The 18,537-nt window shown below is 52.2% G+C and overlaps 1 protein-coding gene across 2 annotated transcripts in view; it reads left to right on the top strand.

Annotated features, from left to right (window-relative positions):
• Window positions 1–298: 298 nt before the first annotated feature.
• The window catches only part of MYBL2 (MYB proto-oncogene like 2), a 30,114-nt gene continuing 11,875 nt past the window's right edge, over window positions 299–18,537 (top strand). The window contains exons 1-7 of one of the 2 annotated variants that reach the window (XM_082644814.1): window positions 299–524; window positions 4,648–4,741; window positions 10,013–10,084; window positions 10,963–11,055; window positions 11,242–11,462; window positions 13,682–13,841; window positions 16,983–17,270. In XM_082644814.1, coding sequence (XP_082500940.1) covers window positions 505–524; window positions 4,648–4,741; window positions 10,013–10,084; window positions 10,963–11,055; window positions 11,242–11,462; window positions 13,682–13,841; window positions 16,983–17,270 — 948 coding nt within the window. In that variant the 5' untranslated portion in view covers window positions 299–504. The remainder of the gene's footprint in view (window positions 525–4,647; window positions 4,742–10,012; window positions 10,085–10,962; window positions 11,056–11,241; window positions 11,463–13,681; window positions 13,842–16,982; window positions 17,271–18,537) is intronic. The other variant, XM_082644815.1, reaches the window with a different exon arrangement.

Genomic DNA, 18,537 nt, shown 5'->3' with positions numbered 1-18,537 from the left:
TGTTGCACAGGTGGTTTCCCCGGCCTGGCTCTCCCATCCTTGCGGCTCACTCCCTTTCCTCAGTCTTTCCTCCAGGGCCGCCCCGATCACTCTTGGCTCGAGCCAGGCCTCAGTCACCTGGCTGCCGGTTCTGAGCCACAACCACGCCCTCTCCCTGCCCTGGGGCTTCAGGGCTCTGCGCAGGTGCGGTGTTCTTCGGCTCTCCGGCCCCGCCCCCCAAGCACGCCCCGCCCGCTGGCCCCGCCCCGCGCACGCCAGCCCGCCCGCGCGCCAGGCCCGGGCGGCGCCGACGCGCTTGGCGGGAGATAGAAAAGTGCTTCTGTGCGCGCCGGCGGCTCTCACAGCCCCTGCGAGCAGCGGCGGGACCTACGGCCACGCTGACGCTTCGCAGCGCGGCCCCGGGGCCCGGAGCGGCCGAAGCAGCCCACACCCTGACCCCGGCCCGGCTCCCGCTCCGGGCTCAGCCGGCGGGCGGGCGAGCGCGGCGCGGCCCGGGCCGGGGGGATGTCTCGGCGGACACGCGGGTGAGAGGAGCCGGGAAGCTAAGGGCCCCTCCCCCCTCCCCGACCTCTCCCCAACCCCGACCTCTGCCCCCACCCTCGCCGTGGCCCTTCTGAGCCGGGCGGGGGTGGGGTCCTCAGGAAACGCAGTGTCCTGTGTCGCCCGACGCGGGGAGACGCGGGGGGTGCGCGCGAAGCCGGGGTCTCTCGGGGGCCCCTCGCTCGGCTCTCTGGGCCCCGGAGCTGGGGCGGGCGGGTCTTCTGGGACCCGGGCCAAGCCCTGCATGATGTCATTTTGTCTCCCGCCTAATTGCGGGGTGGGGGTGGGACGGCGGTGTCAGCTGGAAGGGGCTTTACCGGGGAGGGAGGCGACCCCTGAGAAGGAAAGTGATTTTCCAAGTCACGGCGAGCGGGCGGCCAAAGCCCGGGAGACTCTTGTCGTTCAAGCCTTTTGGGGTTCAGATTTGCCGGTGAGCATTTCTTAACATTCGGGGAAACACAGAACCCCAAGCTCCCTCCCCCGACCTAGGAAGGATGCAGGGGCGGGGGGGTGACTTTTTGGTCCCCCACCACCTGGGTTGCGGACCCCAGCTCGTTTTCGTTTCGGAGACCTGTCTTCCTGTTCCACATGAGGGGTTTGGGGCAGCTGAGGTTGAAGGCGAGGGGAAGAGAGACTGATGTGTATCGAGACTGCTCTGTGCCAGCAGCCCCTGGGGTGGAGGCAGGAACTGCGGTCTCCATCTTACTTAACTCGCCAGAGAATGAGTAGCAGAGTCAAGCCAGGAACCAGGTCTGTGGGCTCCAGGTCCGTGTCTTAGACCCGTGCACCCGGTGCCTGAGCTCTGGGCTTTTCAACCAGCCTGGGAGTCACGGAGAACAATGGGATTCTGCCCTGTTCCCTCCCTGGATTCATGCAGCCCAGATAACTTCAAACCCCACTTCAGATGGTGGTTGCCTTCTCAGGCCCAGCATATAGACCCGAGAAGCCATCGTTGCTGGCTTTCCCTAGAATTCCTTTCAGCAAGGAAGCATCTGATCCCTGGGCCGTGGTAAGGCTCAGGGTGTGTCTTCCTCAGGCGACAATTTCTCAGGGCAGCTCCAATTCCCAAGGGTTGTTCTGGGCAGGCACTTGTCAGGCCCTGAATTTCTGGTTCAGGAAGTGTTAACTCCAGGCAACAACCAAGGCCCCAGACAACCCCCAGGTCCTCTGCTACTTCCCCGCTGGGGCTCAGTGGAGGACCCCCCCCTCCAGGTGAGGGATGAGTTCTGTACCCTGGAACAGCATTCAGTTTGATTCCTGGCCACTCGCTGTAACTCTCCTCGGCACCAGTGTTCCACTTCCTGCTCAGCTTCTGACTCACCCTATCTGGAGCAGGGCCCAGCACATGAAAGGGCATAGAAAGGGTGTGTTGGACCTCCATGTGGTTGCCACTACTGACTTAGCCTCTGCTTTTCCAGCTGGGATTACGAGAGGAGGACTGGAAGGTGCCGGTTGGAGCCTGGCTTAGTGGAATTGGCAGGTGGCATAACCCCGTGAGCCTCAATGTTCACATCTATTAAATGGGGATAATGAGAATGCACGTGAAGTAGACAGTCATCGTCGTGTTGGTGATAGAAGTATATTGCCTCACAGAATTCTCCCAGCCATCTGAGCTGCTCTCCCCATTAAATAGAGTATTTTCGAGCACCAGAGAGTGTTCACCCAGAAACAGTCTCTTCCTCGAAGGAACATTTGCTGAGCTTCTCTCAGAAGCTGGGTGCTGGAGAACCAAAGGTAGTTTCTGTCAAAACGGAGTCTGGGGGCAGTTAATGTTAAAGCCAGCTTCCTTCTGTTATTAGCATCTTGTAGAGCTTTTTTTGCCTCCTACTTTGCGATAGTGGAGGACCCCATGAATAGGGTTGGGAATGACAAGACAAGGCTGAATTCCAGCTCCTCCTATGACTGGTGTATTGCTGGGTTTAGAAATCCATCTGTCCCTTTCCTAATTCTAAAAAGTTTACTTATATTAACATTTTTTATCGACTAACAGGCAGCAGTTCTGCATGTTTATTCATTCCTATATCCAGCCATTCCCAGAGCAAACATTTCTTAAGGCATTTTGTTGCTACCCCCCAAAGGCCCTACAGATATGAGGTGGAGCGGTCCTCTGTCCAGGTTGTCAAGGAGACAGGCAGTTGCAGCCTAAGGGCTTATGTTATGAGAGGGAGGATTTCCAATGTGCTCTGGGGAGTGTGGGTGTGATTAGGAAGATGCTGAGAAGGGGAAAGGAGCGTGGCCACAGAAGGAAGTCCTCTTCCTCTTGGAGAGGCCTGTGCTTGCCTTGCTTGTTTGGAGACGTATAGGCTTTTTTCCCACTTAAAAATGCCTGACTTCGGAATGTCCCTGACAGAGGTGACTTAGTGGAGTTGGGAGGGTGCTCTTTTGAGCCCTGGACACGCCTGGGGGTGGATAGCATGATCTCCATTTTTGTAACTATTAAACCTGATAAATAGGAAGATTTTGGAGTAACTTGGAAAATTACCTGTTAGAAAATAAAAGCATCCAGAATTCAAAGCTGCTTGTACTCTGATTTTTCGCTCCATAAACTAGACCTGTGTGTAGGCAAGGATTGAGAAGGGGTATGCAAAAATGGGCATAGTTACTGAGATAATGTATTTTAAACGGTTTTCTCAAACAATATTTCTTAAAATCCTGGTGCTTGATGATTACATACATCATCAGCTTTTTTTTTTGGCTGTGTTGGGTCTTTGTTGCTGCATATGGCTTTCTCTAATTGCAACGAGCAGGGGCTCCTCTTGGTTGTGTTGTGCGGCCTTCTCATTGTGGTGGCTTCTCTTGTTTCGGAGCATGGGCTCTAGGCACGCCGGCTTCAGTAGTTGTAGCACGCAGGCTCAGTAGTTGTGGCTCGTGGGCTCTAGAGCGCAGGCTCAGTAGTTGTGGCGCGGGGGCTTAGTTGCTCTGCGGCATGTGGGATCTTCCCGGACCAGGGCTCACACCTGTGTCCTCTCCATTGGCAGGCGGATCCTCAGCCACTGCACCACCAGGGAAGCCCACATACATCATCAGCTTTAATCCTTAAAATACCCATGCAAGTTGAAAAAGTTTTGTTATTTAAAAGAAAATTTGAAATAGGTGTCTGGTGTTGAATATAATATTCTTGGTGAAATCTTTTCTCTTTTATAAATTTATTTATCTATTTTTGGCTGTGATGGGTCTTCATTGCTGCACACGGGCTTTCTCTACTTGTGGCAAGTGGCGGATACTCTTTGTTGCTGTGCGCGGGCTTCTCCTTGCGGTGGCTTCTCTTGTTGTGGAGCTCCGGCTCTAGGCGCACAGCCTTAAACATTTGTGGCGTGCAGGCTCAGTAGTTGTGGCTTGTCAGCTCTAGAGCGCAGGCTCCAGTAGTTGTGGCACATGGGCTTAGTTGCTCCGTGGCATGTGGGGTCTTCCTGGACCAGGGCTCGAACCCGTGTCCCCTGCATTGGCAGGTGGATTCTTATCCACTGCACCACCAGGGAAGTCCTTGGTGAAATCTTAACTTCTTTTTTCTTGTAGCTTTTGAAATCATTAGAGTGTTAACTGAAAATGAAAGAGTAAAGAGGACTTCCCTGGTGGTGCAGTGGTAAAGAATCCGCCTGCCAACGCAGGGGACACGGGTTCAAGCCCTGGTCCACGAAGATCCCACATGCCGCGGAGCAACTAAGCCGGTGCGCCACAACTACTGGAGCCTGGGCTCTAGAGCCCCCGAGCCACAACTACTGAGCCTGTGCGCCTAGAGCCCACGCTCTGCAACAAAGACAAGTCACCGCAATGAGAAAGCCTGTGCACCATAACGAAGAGTAGCCCCTGTTCACCGCAACTAGATGAAGCCTGCGTGCAGCAACAAAGACCCAATGCAGACAAAAATAAATAAATAAATAAATAATTTTGGAAAAAGAGTAAAGAAAAAAGTAGCCCATAATCCCATTTCATTAAAAAGTTTTTAAAAAGAGGAGAGTGGAAGTACCTACATTTTAACTACAGTAAAAGCCTGCGTCCCCAAAACCTTTCCCTAGAGGTCATGGCCACAGTCCACAGTGTCCGTCCATCATGTAGCAGCAGGTAGAGAGACGCATGTCCTTGACCTTTGGCTTGCTTTCCCTGCAGTGAGGAGCTGGATGAGCTGCACTACCAGGACACAGATTCAGATGTGCCGGAGCAGCGAGACAGCAAGTGCAAGGTCAAGTGGACCCACGAGGAGGTGAGTGACACCGAGGGGCAACTGCGGGGGTGGAGGTGATGGCAGCTGGGAGGCTGGACCAGGAACAGAGCCTGGGTTGTGTCTGCCTGATGCCCCGACCAGTATGATGAAGAGGAGGAGCTGATGAAAGAAGCAGATGGGGGAATTCCCTAGCGGTCCAGCTTTAGGACTCGGTGCTTCCAGTGCTGGGGGCCCAGGTTCAATCACTGGTCGGGGGAACTAAGATCCCACAAGCTGTGTGGTGCAGCCAAAAAACAAGCAAAAAAAGAAGCAGATAGGCACTCTGGTTCTGCCTGATGATTCTTCTCAGAGCATTCCTGGGCACTCTCAGTATTGAGGACCCTTAGGGGGATGCACCTCTCAGACCTTGGGGCCAGCAATTGCTGTTGTGTCTCTTTAAAGCTGGTGTGTTCTGCATCGTGGACTTTAATTGTGCTTCTTGTCCTTTAACTGCTGGGAGGTTTAGCCAAATCTGCAAACCCCCTCTTTACTATCATTTTAAAAAAATCATTGTATTTTGTCTGCGATACCAAGCTCTGAATTGATTTTATTCTTTAATCAAGTTTATGAAGTATAATTTAGATACAGTCAAATGCACCTTTTTAAAGTGAGCAGTTCCAACAGTTTTGATAAGTGTCTATTACTCACATAAGCACCACCTTGACTGTCCCTGGAAGTTCCCTTTGTGGTCCATCGTTCCCGGCTCCAGGCAATCGCCCATCCATGTCTCTCTGTTTGATTGTTCTGCCTGTTCTCGAATGTCCTAGACATGAAATCATACAGCCCTACTCTTTTCTATCTGGCTTCTTTTGTTCAGCATAATGTTGCATGATTCAGTAATTTGTTCATTTTTTCTTCCTGAATAGTATTCCATTGTATGGATAGACCATAGTATGTTTCCCTTGTTGATGGGCATTTGGGCTATTTCTAGTTTTTGGCTATTGTGGATAGAGCGGCTGTGAAAATTCTTGCCTAAGTGTTTTTTGGGGTTTTTTTTGGTTTTTTGTTTTTTATTATTAGTTTCTGCTTTATAACAATGTGAATCAGTCATATATATACATCTGTTCCCACATCCCTTCCCTCTTGCGTCTCCCTCCCTCCCACCCTCCCTATCCCACCCCTCCAGGCGGTCACAAAGCACCGATCTGATCTCCCTGTGCTATGCGGCTACTTCCCACTAGCTATCTAACTTACGTTTGGTACTGTATATATGTCCATGCCTCTCTCTCACTTTGTCCCAGCTTACCCTTCCCCCTCCCCGTATCCTCAAGTCCATTCTCAAGTAGGTCTGTGTCTTTATTCCTGTTTTACCCCTAGGTTCTTCATGACATTTTTTTTTCTTAAATTCCATATATATGTGTCAGCATACGGTATTTGTCTTTCTCTTTCTGACTTACTTCACTCTGTATGACAGACCCTAGGTCTATCCACCTCATTACAAATAGCTCAGTTTCGTTTCTTTTTATGGCTGAGTAATATTCCATTGTATATATGTGCCACATCTTCTTTACTGCCTAAGTGTTTTTGAGGATTATGTTTTCATTCATCTAGAGAGGATACTTAGGTACGCTAATGGTGTATGTATGTTTAGTTTAGAAACTGTCAGGTTTTTTTCTGACTTGGTTGTACCAATTTAGACTCCTACTGGCCTTATCTTTTTATTCTACCTCTATTTTCCTGTATGTGTTTACTTTTAAGTCTTTTTTTTTCCCCCCTTACTGTTTGAGTTGTGAAACACTCTTAAATCATAAAAGATGTTTCTTCAGAGGAGTGCTAAGCCAGCCTTTTCTGTTCATCCCGCTGTGGACCAGGGACTATATTCCACTCTTGCAGGCTTAGAAGAACAAGCAAGATGGGGTCCCTACCCCAGAGCATCTCTCTGCCTGGACCATGCCCAGGCCCGTGGACATGCTATGGCCATCATGGTGCTGGCAAGACCGGTGTCTTTTTTTTTTTTTTTTTTTTTAATTTACTTTTGGCTGCGTTGGGTCTTCATTGCTGCACACGGGCTTTCTCTAGTTGCTGTGAGCGGGGCCTACTCTTTGTTGTGGTGTGCAGGCTTCTCATTGCAATGGCTTCTTTTGTTGTGGAGCACAGGCTCTAGGCGCATGGGCTTCAGTAGTTGTGGCATGTGGGCTCAGTAGTTGTGGCTCGTGGACTGTAGAGCACAGGCTCAGTAGTTGTGGTGCACGGGCTTAGTTGCTCCACGGCATGTGGGATCCTCCCGGACCAGGGCTCAAACCCATGTCCCCTGCTTTGGCAGGCGGACTCCAAACCACTATCCACCAGGGAAGTCCCAAGACTAGTGTCTTTTGTGCTCACTCTGGTGTCTCTCCTGTCTTATACTAAGCCTCCTAGACGTAGGCGCCACCTGTAATTGTCGAAATGCCTTTTTTTTGTTTTGTTTTTTTGCGGTACGCAGGCCTCCCACTGCTGTGGCCTCTCCCGTTGCGGAGCACAGGCTCCGGACGTGCAGGCCCAGCGGCCATGGCCCACGGGCCCAGCCGCTCCGCGGCATGTGGCATCTTCCCAGACCGGGGCACGAACCCGTGTCCCCCGCATCGGCAGGCGGACTCTCAACCACTGCGCCACCAGGGAAGCCCCGAAATGCCTTTTTTTAAATTTCCTTCTCTTTGTCTCTTTTTTTTTTTTTTGGCCTAGAGGCTTGTGGGATCTTAGTTCCGTGACCAGGGATTATAATTCGCACCCTCAGCAGTGAAAGCTCAGAGTCCTAACCACTGGACCACCTGGGAATTCCCCAAAATGCTTTTAGAAGTTGAGTTTACTGTTGTCTGAGAAATTAAGAACAGTTTCATGGGGTAAGGATTTGGAAATTCAGCAGTCAGGTGTTCAAAATGGTGGGTAAGTCAATAGGAAACGGGTTATAGGTGGAGAAAAGCAAGAGGAGCCCCCGTTTGGCTGGAGCGAAGGGTCCTTAAAGAGGAAGCGTGGTTGATTAAGATGGAAAGATCGAATGGGGTCCAATCCCGGAAGGCCTTGGACTTCGGACTCAGAGATGTAGGCTTGTTCAGCTGGCAAGGTGAAGCCATTGAAGGTTTTTGAAGCAGATGCGGGACATGACCACAGCTGGGCTCCAGGGAGCTAGTCTGCTGTGTGTAGCGTGGGCAAGGGATTTGGGGGCAGCCTGAGGCTGAGGGAGTTGGAGAGGGTGCTGTGCCGGGCAGGTGGGAGAAGATGGCTGCAGAGGGACGAGGACAGTGCAGGCGGGAGTGGACGGGTGGAGGGAGCCCACGGGGTCCGGCAGGAGCTGGAGACGAAAGTGTCCCCCCCAGTCGTCGGGGAGGATGGTGGTGCTGGAGATGGACACAGGGGACATGGGCAGAAGGCAGGGGTTGGCCTGGCCAGGTCGGGCAGGCAGCAGGGGAGGGCCGGGTGTCCGGGGCTGGCTCTGTGCGCGTGGGCTGGCTCAGCTACAGGATTTATGGGGACTTTGTCCAACCGATGCTGGGCTGTGGCCAAGCTGCAGCTGAGGGTCTGGATTTCTCTGGTGGCCTTTTTTTCTGTCCAGGAGAGAGAGAGAGAGAGGGAGAGAGAGAGAGAGAGAGAGAGAGAGAGAGAGAGTGTGTAAAAACACCTAACGTTAAATGTGTACAGTTCAGTACGTGAAGTATATTCTCACCGTGCAGCAGGTCTCTAGAACTTTGTCATCGTGCAAAACTGAATCATTAAACACTTAATTCCCACCCCCCACCTCCTAGCCCTTGGCAACCACCTTTGTCTACTTTCTGTTTCTATGATTTTGACTGCTTTAGATTCTTCACAAGAGTGGACTCATACACTGTCCTTTTGTGTCTGGCTTATTTCGCTTAGCATAATGTCTTCAAGGGTCATCCACGTTGTATCTTGTAACAGAATTTCCTTCTGTTTTAAGGCTGAATAATATTCTACTGTATGGATATACTACATTTTCTTCTTTTTCTTTTTTTTTTTTTGATTGAACCCAGGCCCTGGGCAGTGAAAGCACGGAATTCTAACCACTGGACCGCCAGGGAATTTCCTACATTTCCTTTATATATATAAGATATTAAAAAATTGATTCGGTGGAAGAATACTTTACATACAATCAATGACAACCATTAAAGTACAATTCAGCGAGTTTCAATGGATGTGCTACCATGAAACTCCCAGCACCGTCATTGTAGAGCGTTTCCATCACCCCAGGCATTTCTTGCTCCCTTTGCTGTCCATTTCTCCCTACCACCACCCCTGACCTCAGACACCACTGACTATCTTTTTGTCCCTATAGCTTAGTTTACATTTTCTAGAAGTTCTTAAGCACAGAATCATGCATTGTATCCTCTTTTTTTTTTTTTGCGGTACGCGGGCCTTTCACTGCCACGGCCTCTCCCGCTGCGGAGCACAGGCTCCAGACGTGCAGGCTCAGCGGCCATGGCTCACGGGCCCAGCCGCTCCGCGGCATGTGGGATCTTCCCAGACCGGGGCATGAACCCGTGTCCCCTGCATCGGCAGGCGGACTCTCAACCACTGCGCCACCAGGGAAGCCCGCCATGTATACTCTGTATGTCTGGCTTCTTTCCCTCATCACAGTGGTGCTGTGATTTCGTGTTGTGGCGTAAATCAGTAGTTTATATTCAGGAGCACGTTTTAGCAGGTACTGGTTTCCTTCCCCTCTGAGTGCTCTTGATTCTGCCCACGTCCCCCATCTCCAGTGCTGGGTCACTGTCGTCTCTGGCCCAGGTGCCTGTAATGGCCTCCCCTCGTTCATTCTGCCCACCTGTAGCCCCTTTTCCTGCAGCTGCCAAAGTGAAGTTCATAACAAGCACATTGAACCGTGACCACCCACTGCTTCAGTGCATCAGTGGCTTTGCATGACGCAGAGGCCCGAATCAACCCTGCATGTGGTCTGGCCCCTGCCGGCGCCTCCAGAACCCCCTTGCATCCCTCTTGCTTGCTTCCTGCATTCTAGCCTCACTGGACTTCCCTGGAGCCTGTCCCTTGGATCCCCCCAAATAGGCCTCACCATCGACCTCTCCGTACTCACCCCAGCACCTTTCCTTTTGTTTGCAGGAGCCTTTGATTAACATCTGCTTCCCTCTAGACTTTAACTCCCGTAAGGTTGGGCAGCTCCGATGCTGCCCGCTGCCATGCCTGGCGTGCCTGGTGTGCAGTAGGTGGTCACTTCATGACTGAGTGGATGAGGGAGGCTGTTTCCTTTGGGGAGGGCTCCGTCAAGAGCAGCTGTTTTCTGCACACGTGTAGCTGAGCCCTCTGTCTTTCCGGCTTTGGCAGGATGAGCAGCTGAGGGCCCTGGTGAGGCAGTTTGGACAGCAAGACTGGAAGTTCCTGGCCAGCCACTTTCCCGTGAGTGCAGCCCCTCTGCGGCCCCCTCCCCTAGGACAGTGGGCCCGGGACAGACTTTCTGTCAAGGAGAAGAAAGGGGGGTTCCTTACCAAGTCCCCCCCCAGCTCTCCCAACAAAACAACCTTCCAGGCTTCCTAGGCCCTTTCTTCCCAAACCGGAATCCAAGGCACTCTGGTGTAAGCGTCTCCACGCAGCAGCCTCCGTGTGCCTGGGGGTCTTGGGCTCCGTGATCATGAAATCAGATCAGTGACATATTTGCATTTCTTCCTGCAAGTCAGGAGCGAGTTGGTGCTCGGTTTCTCAACCGTGAGACTGAAACTGAGGGGAAACAATACTTGAGCAGGCTCCATGGTGAGGCCTCTGCGGAGCTGACTGGTGCCACCATGTCCAGCATCTAGAGGCTCCTGGTGATGTGGGTCCCCCTCAGGTCCCCCATCCCCAGCACTGCAGGCGTCTGGCAGGGAGGGGATGTGGCAGGAGCTGCTGTCGGCTTATTTCCTGGCTCATCGGGCAGTTCAGGGACCAACTCACCAGACCCTCCTCACCTCCCCCTCCTCCATGTGGTCTGAAACCTTCAGGGAGATACTACCCTCCCAGAAGCAAGCAAGGATCCCTGATACAGCCTGCAGGCTGGGACAGGGCGGCCCCCTTGTGTTAGGGCAGCTGGCGGTGGCTTCCCACATGGTTCTAAGTTTGCCTGGTTCCATCCGGGCCCTCTGGTAGCACAGGGAAACCATGCGTGTTCCCGTGGGCAGGCAGTGTGTGGTGGTGCAGGGAACAAGACAGAACCCCGCTGAGGTGTCCCCTGAGACCAGTGTGTGTCCGGGGTCCAGGGCCACCATCCCAGGAGTTCTCACGGGTGCCTGTCCTCTTCCCAGAACCGCACTGACCAGCAGTGCCAGTACCGGTGGCTGAGGGTCTTGAATCCAGACCTCGTCAAGGGGCCATGGACCAAAGAGGAGGACCAGAAGGTAACGCCCAGGACAGTGCCTGCCACATGGCGGGCCTTCATCCACCCCCGGGAGTCAAGGGACTGAGGCTGCCCTGGGTGTTGGCTGGGCTGTCCAGCTGGACCTTGGATGTGTGACATCCCACTGGTCGGTGCTGGGGTGGGAAAAGGGCCGGTCCCGCTGGCCTCACAGCAGCTTTCCCCCAAGGTCATCGAGCTGGTCAAGAAGTACGGCACGAAGCAGTGGACGCTGATCGCCAAGCACCTGAAGGGCCGGCTGGGGAAGCAGTGCCGCGAGCGCTGGCACAATCACCTCAACCCCGAAGTGAAGAAGTCCTGCTGGACGGAGGAAGAGGACCGCATCATCTGCGAGGCCCACAAGGTGCTGGGCAACCGCTGGGCCGAGATCGCCAAGATGCTGCCGGGGAGGTGAGCCGCCTGCCGGGGCCTTTGCGGGGATGTTCCAAGGCCCAGTCCGATTTCTCTGGAGTTGCTCACTTTTCCCAGAAGTGAACGAGTCCTTCAGATTCTTGCCGGGGTGGGAGGGGATAGGGGAGGGGGGGGAGGGGGGCCCCAGCTGCAGGGAGTCTGGAACAGGGAAGGGAGGGGGGCCTGGGGGCCTCCCGTTCACTGTGCAGACTCTCATCTGGTCCCACTTTCGGCTCTGTGCCATCCCTGCCCTCTGCTGTGGCCGGGGTGGCCTGGTTATTCTTTTAGAGAATAAACCTCTTTCCTCCTGCCTGTGAGGTCAGGGCCAGGATCTGGACGTCCGAACCACTGCCCGTTTTCACCCTACTCTTCACGCTGGGCCTGGCCCCTCCAAGCCCTGGGCCTCTTGGTGTTCTGCAGGGAGCATTAGGACGACTTGGCTCCATTCTTGCTAGAATCCTGCTCCAGGGTCAACTCCCAGTCTCTTAAGTTGCTCACTGCTCCCCTAACTGCTTTCCATCTTCTGGAAAAAAATCACTTACTCACCACTGTCTTCTACCCTGCTCTTTTCGTTTGTGCGCAATTTTTTTTTTTTTTTTTTTTTGCCGTACGTGGGCCTCTCACTGTTGTGGCCTCTCCTGTCGCGGAGCACAGGCTCCAGACGCGCAGGCTCAGTGGCCATGGCTCACGGGCCCAGCCGCTGCGCGGAATGTGAGATCTTCCCGGACCGGGGCACGAACCCGTGTCCCCTGCATCGGCAGGCGGACTCTCAACCACTGTGCCACCAGGGAAGCCCGTCTGTGTGCCTTTTTACCTTATTTTGTTTCCTTTCTTTGCCATGGCATTGCGGTCCTGGGAAGGAGAGGAAATAAAATGCCCGATGGTCTCTTTCCCCTGGAGTCTGGAATCATCTGTTTCCAAAACTCAAACCCCGGAGTGTGTTTTCCTTTTGGCACTTCTTATAACACTTGGGTTGAGGACTCGGGCCTCTTTCCCGTGTGGCCAGCCTGGCCTGGCTGATGCCACCAGCCTCGCCTTGATCTCCCGTCACCCTTGCTCATCTGTGGGGACTTAGCTGCTCCGACCTCCTCTCTCCCTTAGACACGGGAGAGCTCTTTGCTGAGAACGAACGCCCTGTGCTCCTGGCAGCTTGGATGCCCTCTAACTTGTGCCCATCATGTAGCCAACACGCTCTCATCCTTTGGTTCTCAGTGGGGACGTTATTTCCTCGGGGAAGGTTTCTCTGTCCTTTCCAACTGTGGTCAGCCCCTGGCCACCTCCGCACCGTGCCCCGACCCCTGCCCAGTCAGCACTGTGTCCTGACAGCCTGCAGTGGGAATGAACAGAGATCCAGAGCCTCCTCTTAGACTGGTGGCTCTGTCAAGCTGCTATTCTCTGTTCACAGTTCGAGGGAAAAGCGCTCTGCTCGGAAACCCAAAGAAGGCAGCGCCTCTGTGTGTCTGCACTTCTGAACTGCTGTAGGTCTGTGGGCTCTGACGCTGCTGAGCCCCCTTGCTACTCACTGTGATGCTGCTGTGTGCTTCTGTAGTTTCGTACTTTGTGCTTCGTCCTGCTGTCTGCTCCTACTACTCTGTTACTCTGTCCTACGGTACCTGTCTGCTTCTCTCCCTCCACGCTTCCCTGACTCCTGTACCACTGTGCTACTTTCTGCTTCTGTAGTGTGGTGTACTGCTCTGACTTATACCATATATGTTTCCTCTTTAATCTTCAGCAAGTGATGGCGAGTGAAGTAGTCTTTTGATTCTCCAGATAAAAAAGCCAAGGCTCAGAGTGGTCAGTAGTGGATCCTCTGTGCCCCCTTTGGCCATTTTCTGTCTGTGGGACGTGATCAGGGCTTGTGTTCCAGGTCACTGAGCCTCAGGACAGGGGCCAGCGGCCAGCAGCTTGCTTACGGTTTCTACAAATGCAGAGTGAGTGGGAAAGGGAATGAGAGTTCCCAGAATGTTTCAGTGTGAGGATTTTGCCCTGTAGGCTGAATAAGACCTTTGCTTATTTCTCAGAGGTGTGTGGAAATATTCCGTAAATTGTTACAGGGTGCAAGCATGTCAGACTTCATCTTAGAGCTAAGAGCCCTTAGAACTCCTCAGATTGAACCCTCATTTACAGAAGCGGGAGCTCAGCTCAGGGAGGCTAGTGACGCGCCTGGTGGCGCACGGGCCCCAGTGCTGGGGTCAAAGATCCCCGGTTGGCCCCTGTAGGACAGACAATGCTGTGAAGAATCACTGGAACTCCACTATCAAGAGGAAGGTGGACACGGGAGGCTTCCTGAGTGAGTCCAGAGACAGCAAGCCCATGTACTTGCTGCTGGAGGTGGAGGACAAGGACGGCTGCCAGAGTGCCCCGGCCTCAGAAGGCCAGGTGAGTGGGGCGGGGATGTCAGGCACCTCTGCCACTGGGCTTGGGTTAGTTGGTTTGTTTTTCATATGTATCCGATGCCGTCTCACCAACACCTATTCCTCCTTTTTCACCTGTTCCGTGGCTGTTCCTTAATCCTACAAGAGGTTCTCACTGTGGCCTCATCTCTCACGAGGCCCTTTCCCTGTGTCACCTGTGCCCATGCTTGGTGCTCATCTGTCCACAGATGCAGGATGCCAGAGCCGACACCAGGTGAAGAAGGGTCAGGTGGGGAGGTCCTCAGCCTCCTCCTGTCCTCAACAGCTTCCTTCCTACCCGTTGCTGTTTCCAGCCTTTTCATACTAAAAGCACATATGCAATTCTAAAAAAAAATCAGATTTGTTGAGGTACAGGCACATACAGTAAAATTCACTGTGTTTCGTGTGCAGGTCTGAGTCATGACAGCTTTAAACAGTCCTGTGGCCACCACCATAGTCAACACACAACATCTCCATCACCCCCCATAATTCTTTCAGCCCTTTTCCCATCCCTAGTCCCTGGCACCCTTCATCTGTTTTCTGTCTCTATAATTTTCTAGGAAGTCATATAAATGAAGTCATATGGTGCATTTACAATTGTTAACATCTCCCATCCTATACTCCAGAGCATACTTTTTTAAAAATTGAAGTATAGTTGATTTACAATATTATAGTAGTTTTGGGTGTTTATGGTTATTTTTGAACTATCTCATATGATTTATTCTTAAAAAACAAAGATTTGAAGCACATGTGTCAGAGTATGAAGATGGGACGTTGCTGGGTACATGGCAGGTGACACGCTTCCTCTACACTGTTTTCCAATCTTTTCTGTAATCGTGAACTATTGAATAGTTCTTTTTAATACTCCACCTTTCCTTTTCCTGCTGGCCAGATTATAACTGTTCACTGATCCAGTGCTTCTGCAACACCCTGCTGGAGCGTTATATCATGTTTTTGCCTCTTTCTGGATTTTTCAGCTTCAGAGACTATTCCTTGCTTCCCAGATATGAGAGCATCTATGCGGTAACAGTTGAAAAAGCTGTAAAGTGAAACGTAAAAGGACTTCTCCCTCCTGTCTGGATTCCCCATGGGTCCCCTAACCAGAGGAATTCACTTCTCAGTTTCTTGTATGCCTAAGTAATATGTTTTCCAGGCTTTTACTTCTGATTAAATAAAAAGCATCCGTGCCCCAGAGAGAAACAATGTGCGTCAGCAAACATGGAGAAGTCGTCTTTCAGGATAGGGCAGAGTGGACAGTAGTCTCTGAAAATCCTCCTTGGCTGAAAGTCATTTCCTTGACTCTGTTTTCACCCCCGTGAAGGTTTGTGTCTGGGAGGCTGGCCCTGCTGGGCCTGGGGGAGCTCCAGACCTTGATCCTGAGCACACAGGTCAGGTTACAGTGTGGGTTTCAGCCTCACCCACTCCTCTCCACTGTCATTTTAATGGTTCTATTGTGCTGGTAATTTATTTAATTAAGGTTACACCTGACTTTTTGTGGTTGTCCTTGTAGCTAAATCACTGCTTATGTGCTCAGTTGTCTCTTGGGAAATTCCTAGAGGTAGATAGATACATTCTTTAAAAACTATAAGGGACTTCCCTGGTGGGCCAGTTGTTAAGACTCCCACTTCCAGTGCAGGGTGCTTGGGTTTGATTCCCTGATCAGGGCACTAAGATCCCGCATGCCGTGTGGCATCACCCCCCGCCCCCAAAAAACAAAAACAAAATAGACGTTAATACATTTTGCTAGATTGCCTGCCAGAAAACGTTTGCCTGTTCTGTGTGTATGGGCCTACCTCACTAGTCAGTGCTTGCAATTATAAATGATAAGTACTGAACTTTATTAGAAATTGCCAGACTTTTTTCAAAGTGGCTGTTTTCTGAAGTGGGAATCACATGTTGGTAGCTTTTAAATAGTATTCATAGCATTCTTCCCCTCCAATTATAGCAGTTATAAGCTTTTAATCCAATCTGCTCTTATCTCCTTTTCTTCCTTTGCTTATATCACAAACCATTTCCATTCTGTTCACTTGACAGCAGTGGCAATAATAGCTACTAATTAGGTTGAAAGGTTTTCACACAGTTGTTGATCTGTGTACCCTCCCTGCTCAGTAAGCCTCAGTGTCCTCATTTTATAGGCAAGGAAACTGACCCTCATCACAAGCTTGCCCGAGCTGGGAAATGGCAAAGCTCTGTCTGCATCCAGAGCCCATGTTCTCCCCCCATTAACACGGGACCCCGCTTCTCGCTCTCCACCAGGCCTGTGTTAATCACCTGTGCTGTTTTCAAGGCTCCTCGGGGGCTGTCAGGTCAACGAGTCAAGCTTGTTTCCGAGGTTCTGCCAAGAGAGCGATTGCCATAACGATCTACCTCTTTTTCTTTATTTCTTTTCTGTCACAAAATTAGTCTCCACTCCTTTTTCAAACTTTCATTTTGAAATAATATTAAGTATACAGAAAAGTTGCAAGAAGACTGCTCGCCTATATCCTTTACTGGGTTCATTAATTTTTAACATTTGTCAGATTTGCTTTATCTTTCTCTATGTACATTTATTTTTTTTAAAAGACCCTGTAGTTAGTTATTTACTTAATGGCTGTGGCATGCGGATCCAGGCCCCCTGCAGCGAAAGCGTGGAGTCTTAGCCATTGGACCACCAGGGAAGTTTCAATATGCATATTTTCTAACCTGAGTTATTTGAGAGTTGGTTCCATACATTGTGCCTTTTATTTCTTAATACTTGAGTGTGTGTTTCCTCAAAATAAGGACATTCACCTGTGTGACGACAGTACGCACTTGGAATTTAACATTGGTGCGGGACTTTTGACTAATCTACCATCTAGATTCTACTTTTTCCTGCCCATGATCCAGCCCAGGATTAGACACTGTTTCGTTGTCATATGTCTTTCGTCTAATTTTATCTGGAATAGTTCATCAGCCTTTCCTAGTCTTTCACGATACTGATGTTTTTGAAGCGTAAGGTAGGGCTAGTTACGTTATATAGACTCTCTCTCAATCTGGGTTCACTTGAGTTTCCTTATTATTAGATTCGGGTTGTGCACTGTTAGCTGGAATACGGCATAGTTTATCTCTCATAATGAAAAATCCAAACCGCGTGCCCTGTGCCCACTAGGGAAGTCTTGTGACCAGCTGGCCCCCGGCCTTCCCTGCCCTGAAGGAAGAGGAGAGCAGTGAGGAGGAGGCCACGGCGGCTGCCCCCTCCCAGGAGCAGGAGCCTGTCCCCACAGAGCTGGACGGAGTGCGGACGCCAGAGCCCCTGGAGGACTTCCCCAAGCGTGAGGACCAGGAGGGCTCCTCGCCGGAAACCAGCCTGCCCTACAAGTGGGTGGTGGAGGCCGCAAACCTCCTCATCCCTGCCGTGGGCTCCAGCCTCTCTGAAGCCCTGGACTTGATCGAGTCGGTAATGTTGGTCACGGCACTTCACAGTGGGCCCCGAGCACCCCCAGCAGGGAGCGCTTTCTCTCTGTAGGCGTCCGTCCTTCCGTCCGTTCGTTGTCTCGCTGATGTGGCTCAGGTGGTGCCGAGTGCCCAGCCCAGCACCAGGGCCTGGTGATGCCAAGATAGTGGCTGTGCAGCGCCTGCCCTCGGGGAGCTCCTGCCTCACCTGTACAGCGCAGGGTGGGCTGGGAGGGCTCGCAGTGGAAGCCAGAGTCCTCAGGGCTGACGGGGGAGGGTGTTTGAAGCGGTAACACAGCCCCGGTGGGCATTGGTGTTTGTGGCAGCACAGGTGGTTGGGTGTCCCTGGAGAGGACCCTGGGAAGGGCCAGGGTTTGGGGCTGCAGTGGTGAGTGGGTCCTGGTTACTCAGGTACAGCCACCCCTGGGGCCGTGCTGGCTGTGGATTGTGCCCCTTTGGGGAAGGCACCCCGGTGGGGGGTGTACTTCTTGGTGTGACCTCCCAGGTCCACCAGCCAGGCCTGTGGTGTGAAGTGGGTTTTAGGAGGTGGTGGGCAAGAGGCTGGCGACCAGGGGTAGAGGGGTTCAGTGGGCAGCACCCACACTCACCTTCCCACTTGGGCTTCCTCCTATTGGCTGAGAACATTGACGCTGTTTATTGAGCATTTGCTAAATACCAGGCTGTGGGCTTAACATATAGTCCACACGGTATCCTGTGAGGGGTGTCCTTTCTGTGTTTTGCAGATGAGACTGAGGCTCAGAGAGATCAAGTAAGTGTACCCAAAGGTCAAAGGTCACACAGCAAGTAAGGTGCCTAGGTCTTAACCATCATGCTGTGCTCCACTGTCCTGCCCAATGAGCGTTTGGATGGTGGGGTGGGTCTCGGGTGGGCTGTCTGCTCAGACCCTCTGGCTCTGGGTCTCACCTCTTGCCCCTAGTGGCTGGGACTGTGGTGTCCCCTTCACTACAGGGGATTTCAGAGTAGCGATGCGTGTGTCAGTCTGTTCAGCAAATAGCCCCGGGGCCACCGTGGGCTGTCCCTCCTTTGGGCTCTGAGGCAGGGTTGAGGTGAGAGTGGGCCCACTCTGCACTGCTGACGCTTCACGGTGTTGCCTCCGCCCACCCTCAGGCTGCTCTCTTGAGCACCCGCTGTAGGCCAGGCCCAGTGCTGCTTTTGTAATGATAGTTTCTAACATTTGAGTGCCTGCCATGTGCCAGGCTTGTTACTTGCTGCCTCTGTATATGCTCTTAGTTCCTTAACAGCCGGTGAAG

This window comes from Mesoplodon mirus (assembly GCF_964341445.2).
Source record: "Mesoplodon mirus genome assembly, chromosome: 15".
NCBI classification, from domain to species: domain Eukaryota; kingdom Metazoa; phylum Chordata; class Mammalia; order Artiodactyla; family Ziphiidae; genus Mesoplodon; species Mesoplodon mirus.
The sequence above is the reverse complement of the archived record's forward strand: the minus strand, read 5'-3'. Positions and strand labels throughout refer to the sequence as shown.